General features: G+C 44.8%; 1 protein-coding gene across 1 annotated transcript; it reads right to left on the reverse strand.

Moving 5' to 3' along the window:
• Positions 1 to 1,969: 1,969 nt before the first annotated feature.
• LOC149110763 (uncharacterized) lies at positions 1,970 to 3,301 on the reverse strand. The gene is made up of 2 exons (XM_089292327.1): positions 2,766 to 3,301; positions 1,970 to 2,443 (listed from the first exon to the last, which is right to left on the reverse strand). The coding sequence occupies exons 1-2, from the start codon at positions 2,868 to 2,870 to the stop codon at positions 1,970 to 1,972; spliced, it is 579 nt and encodes a 192-aa protein (XP_089148453.1). The 5' UTR covers positions 2,871 to 3,301.
• Positions 3,302 to 3,457: the final 156 nt, after the last annotated feature.

Here is a 3,457-nt window from a genome sequence, read left to right on the forward strand (position 1 = left end):
ATTAAAGAACGAGTGTACGTAGTCAGAGGGGCATCCGAGCTGCTTCTTGGGGTACCTGCCATCCGAAGTCTTGGCCTTATCCATGAAATCTCCGGGACGTACAGTGTCAAAGCTGTCAATCAGATGCCTGATAACCATCCACTCCGATCAGGGACGAAGGAGGACACACTGTCAAGCAGTACCCGACGCTCTTTCAAGGCCTTGGCAAACTGGAGGGTGAGCATACAATTCATCTGAAGGAAGGGGCCACACCCTTTTGTCTGACCACTCCCAGGCGAATACCACTGCCACTAATGAAGAAAGTGCAGGAGGAGATCAAACGTATGGAGCAACTGGACGTTATTGAACCAATAGACGAGCCGACAGAATGGTGTTCGCCGATTGTGGTAGTGCCAAAGGCCGACGGAAGGGTAAGGATATGTGTTGACCTTACAAGGCTTAACCAAGCAGTCCGCAGAGAAGTCTATCAAATGCCAACAGTTGAAGAGACACTGGGAAGCCTCACAGAAGGATCAGTATTCTCCAAACTCGATGCTAACTCAGGGTTTCACCAGATAGTCCTAAACCCAGAAAGTGCCAAGCTAACTACCTTTATTACGCCCTTTGGCGGTTACATGTTCAAGCGTCTTCCCTTTGGCATATCATCGGCTCCCGAATATTTCCAGAAGAGGATGGATAAAGAACTCTCTGGAATAGAGGGGGTCAAGTACCGCGTGGACGATATTCTAGTCATCGGGAGAAACCAAGCGGAACATGATCAGCGACTTAAGCAAGTCCTTGACAGGCTAGTGGAGAGGAAACTCACGCTCAACCTTGAGAAGTGTTTATTCTCTCAAACCAGGTTGCAATACTTGGGCCAAATCATTGACAGTGAAGGAATCAGGAAAGATCCCTCAAAGGTTAAAGCTATCACTGACATGGCAGAACCCCAGGACATTGCAAACCTGAGACGTTTCTTGGGATTGGTCAACCACCTAATGAAGTTCTGCCCAAACCTGGCTGAGAAGACGAAACCCTTAAGAGACTTGCTCAAGAAGGAGAGTGCTTGGGTATGGGGCCCAGCCCAACAAGAAGCCTTTTAACAGTTGAAAGCAGACATGGCATCCGAGCAAGTTATTGCACTGTACGATCCGGAAAAGGAGACCATGGTGTCATCGGATGCTAGCAGTTTTGGACTTGGTGCAGTCCTTATGCAGAAGCAGCCATCCGGCGAGATGAGGCCAGTGGCCTATGCTAGCAGATCAATGACCGAGACAGAACGTCGTTATGCCCAAATCGACAAAGAGGCTTTGGCTATCACATGGGCACTTGAACACTGGGCAGAATTCTTGATCGGAATGAGATTTAAAGTAGAAACAGATCACAAGTCATTGATTCCGTTGTTTTCCACTAAGTTGATAGACGAGCTTTCAGTGCGCATACAACACTTCAGGATGAGACTTTTGAGGTTTGAGTTTGCCATCGCGCATATTCCTGGTAAACTCCTGTATACAGCTGATTCATTGTCTCGTTCCCCGCACGAAAGTAAAGCCCATGAGTCTAAGTCATGGAACGACCTACATTACGAAGTTGAGGGCTATGTGAATGCTGTACTAGTGACTTTACCTGCCTCAGACCAGCGGTTAAATGAGAAACGTTCTGAGCTGAAAAACGATGACACACTCAAAACTGTGATGCAGTATGTACAGAATGGGTGGCCTGAAGAGAAACGAAGAGTCCATGGACCAGTAGCTAAATACTGGAGTGAACGCGGCAACATCTCCCTCCACAGCGGGCTACTCCTGAGAGGACGACGAGTCATTATACCTCCAAGGTTAAGAGCGGATGTATTGAGACGTCTGCATGATGGTCATCAAGGGATTACCAAAACACGTGCGAAAGCGGCCTCCTTGGTGTGGTGGCCTGGAATCTCCCAAGACATCATTGTGCTAGCTGTAGGAATGGCCGTACCGTATTTAAGCATGTTGCGTTAATGTCTGTTGTCTTGGTACCCTTCCGGACATAACAATGACTTCATATGCTTGCAATGTGCGAGCATAGTATCAGCCACTTCAATTGCTAGCAATGTAGCTGCATTTCGGGATAACCCTCCAAAAAAGCTTGTAGATTTCAGTGGAATCTGGGCATAATATTTCTCATAAAACTTTTCTCTGTCTCCATTCTTTAAGTATCCATCAAACAGTATTTTAAACACGGAAAATTCCTCAGTTTCAGTAAGCTGTCCGTACTCATAGCGCTTGAATTCGTCTCGTAAGTCAGGGTGGAAGACTTCGTTTTCGTTAACTTTATTCACAGCAGCATTCACAATCTCAGCAAGAACCACTGGCGTTAAAGGCAACTGTTGTCGTTGATCGTTGTGTTTAGTGGTTCTGTGCCTACGGTAGCCTCCACTAGACTTGTATTTTTTCCCGCAGTCGCTACATACAATGACTGTCGATTGAACCTACAGTGGACACGGAAACACAAATAAATAAGGATAAGGAACCATAAAGTGTTTTGATAAGGTGAAGCATTTGGATAGTAAATCAAGACAACAACTATGACATTCTTTACTTACAACGCTGTAATTTAGAGCAAGGTTTCACAATAATGCCTGTACGTAAGGTAGCATAAGTTGCTTTGATTCCTTTTCATTGCAGAAACACTTACCGATTATCTTGAACAGACAAACTAGAGGTTGTTTATATAGCAAACGAGCTCGCGTTCCACTCCAGCCGAAACAAAAGCAGAGATTTTCTGGATTATTTTGTACTTAAATCACTTACTGAGCTTTCAAATTGCTTCTCCAAGTCTTCATCGCCTTCTAGGATATCCAAAATGGCTTCGAAATCTTCCCCGAAGAGGTAGAGATCGTTCATACTGTCCGCCATCTTGTTTTGGGTGTTTGGTTTTCTGTGGCTAAACTAGTAACTGGCTTTCCCAGAATGATTTGAACATGAGCTTCTGCTTGCAGGCATTTTGTAGGTTATGTTTGCAGGGTAAGTTGTGGGGGGGGGGGGGGGGTCGTATCTTAAAAAAAAAAAAGAGAGAGAAAAAAAGAAAACGATAGACAGTATCAGGTCAAAAGATTGTGATCTGTGTATCTTGATCAGCTTTAGTTTAGCCACAGAAATGCGTAAAATGGCTTTAATTTTGGTTACATTTTCACTTCCTACCCACCCTACCCCTACCCGTTGGAACGTGCATTTGTCATATGTAACGCAATCTGTGAAATAATGGCGGGTGCACAACAGATCAAAACAGAACTGAGCTTTAACGAGTTCTTGATGAGAATCCTCGATTAAGAGGAGAATTTTAAAGGCTGCTAACAGACTTCTGGGTCAGTTAGGATCTCAGCAAATTGTTTAACTTCTTGTAATCGGCGGCTTATGAGACGAAAGACAAATAATATTGATAGATGTTATGAAGCGGGCTTCGGAGAGTTGAAATCTGCTTAACCGTGGCGATGTCTGAAATG

Source organism: Orbicella faveolata, unplaced genomic scaffold (assembly GCF_042242905.1).
Source record: "Orbicella faveolata isolate gen_17 unplaced genomic scaffold, um_ofav_v1 contig_24, whole genome shotgun sequence".
Lineage (NCBI taxonomy): Eukaryota > Metazoa > Cnidaria > Anthozoa > Scleractinia > Merulinidae > Orbicella > Orbicella faveolata.

What these genes read in the sequence shown, in the direction of transcription:
- LOC149110763 (XM_089292327.1), bottom strand. Translation starts at nt 2,870, where the DNA reads ATGGCGGACAGTATGAACGATCTCTACCTCTTCGGGGAAGATTTCGAA. An exon ending in AGAAGCAATTTGAAAGCTCA is followed by an intron (nt 2,444 to 2,765) that starts GTAAGTGATTTA and finishes TGTCCACTGTAG; the next exon opens with GTTCAATCGACAGTCATTGT.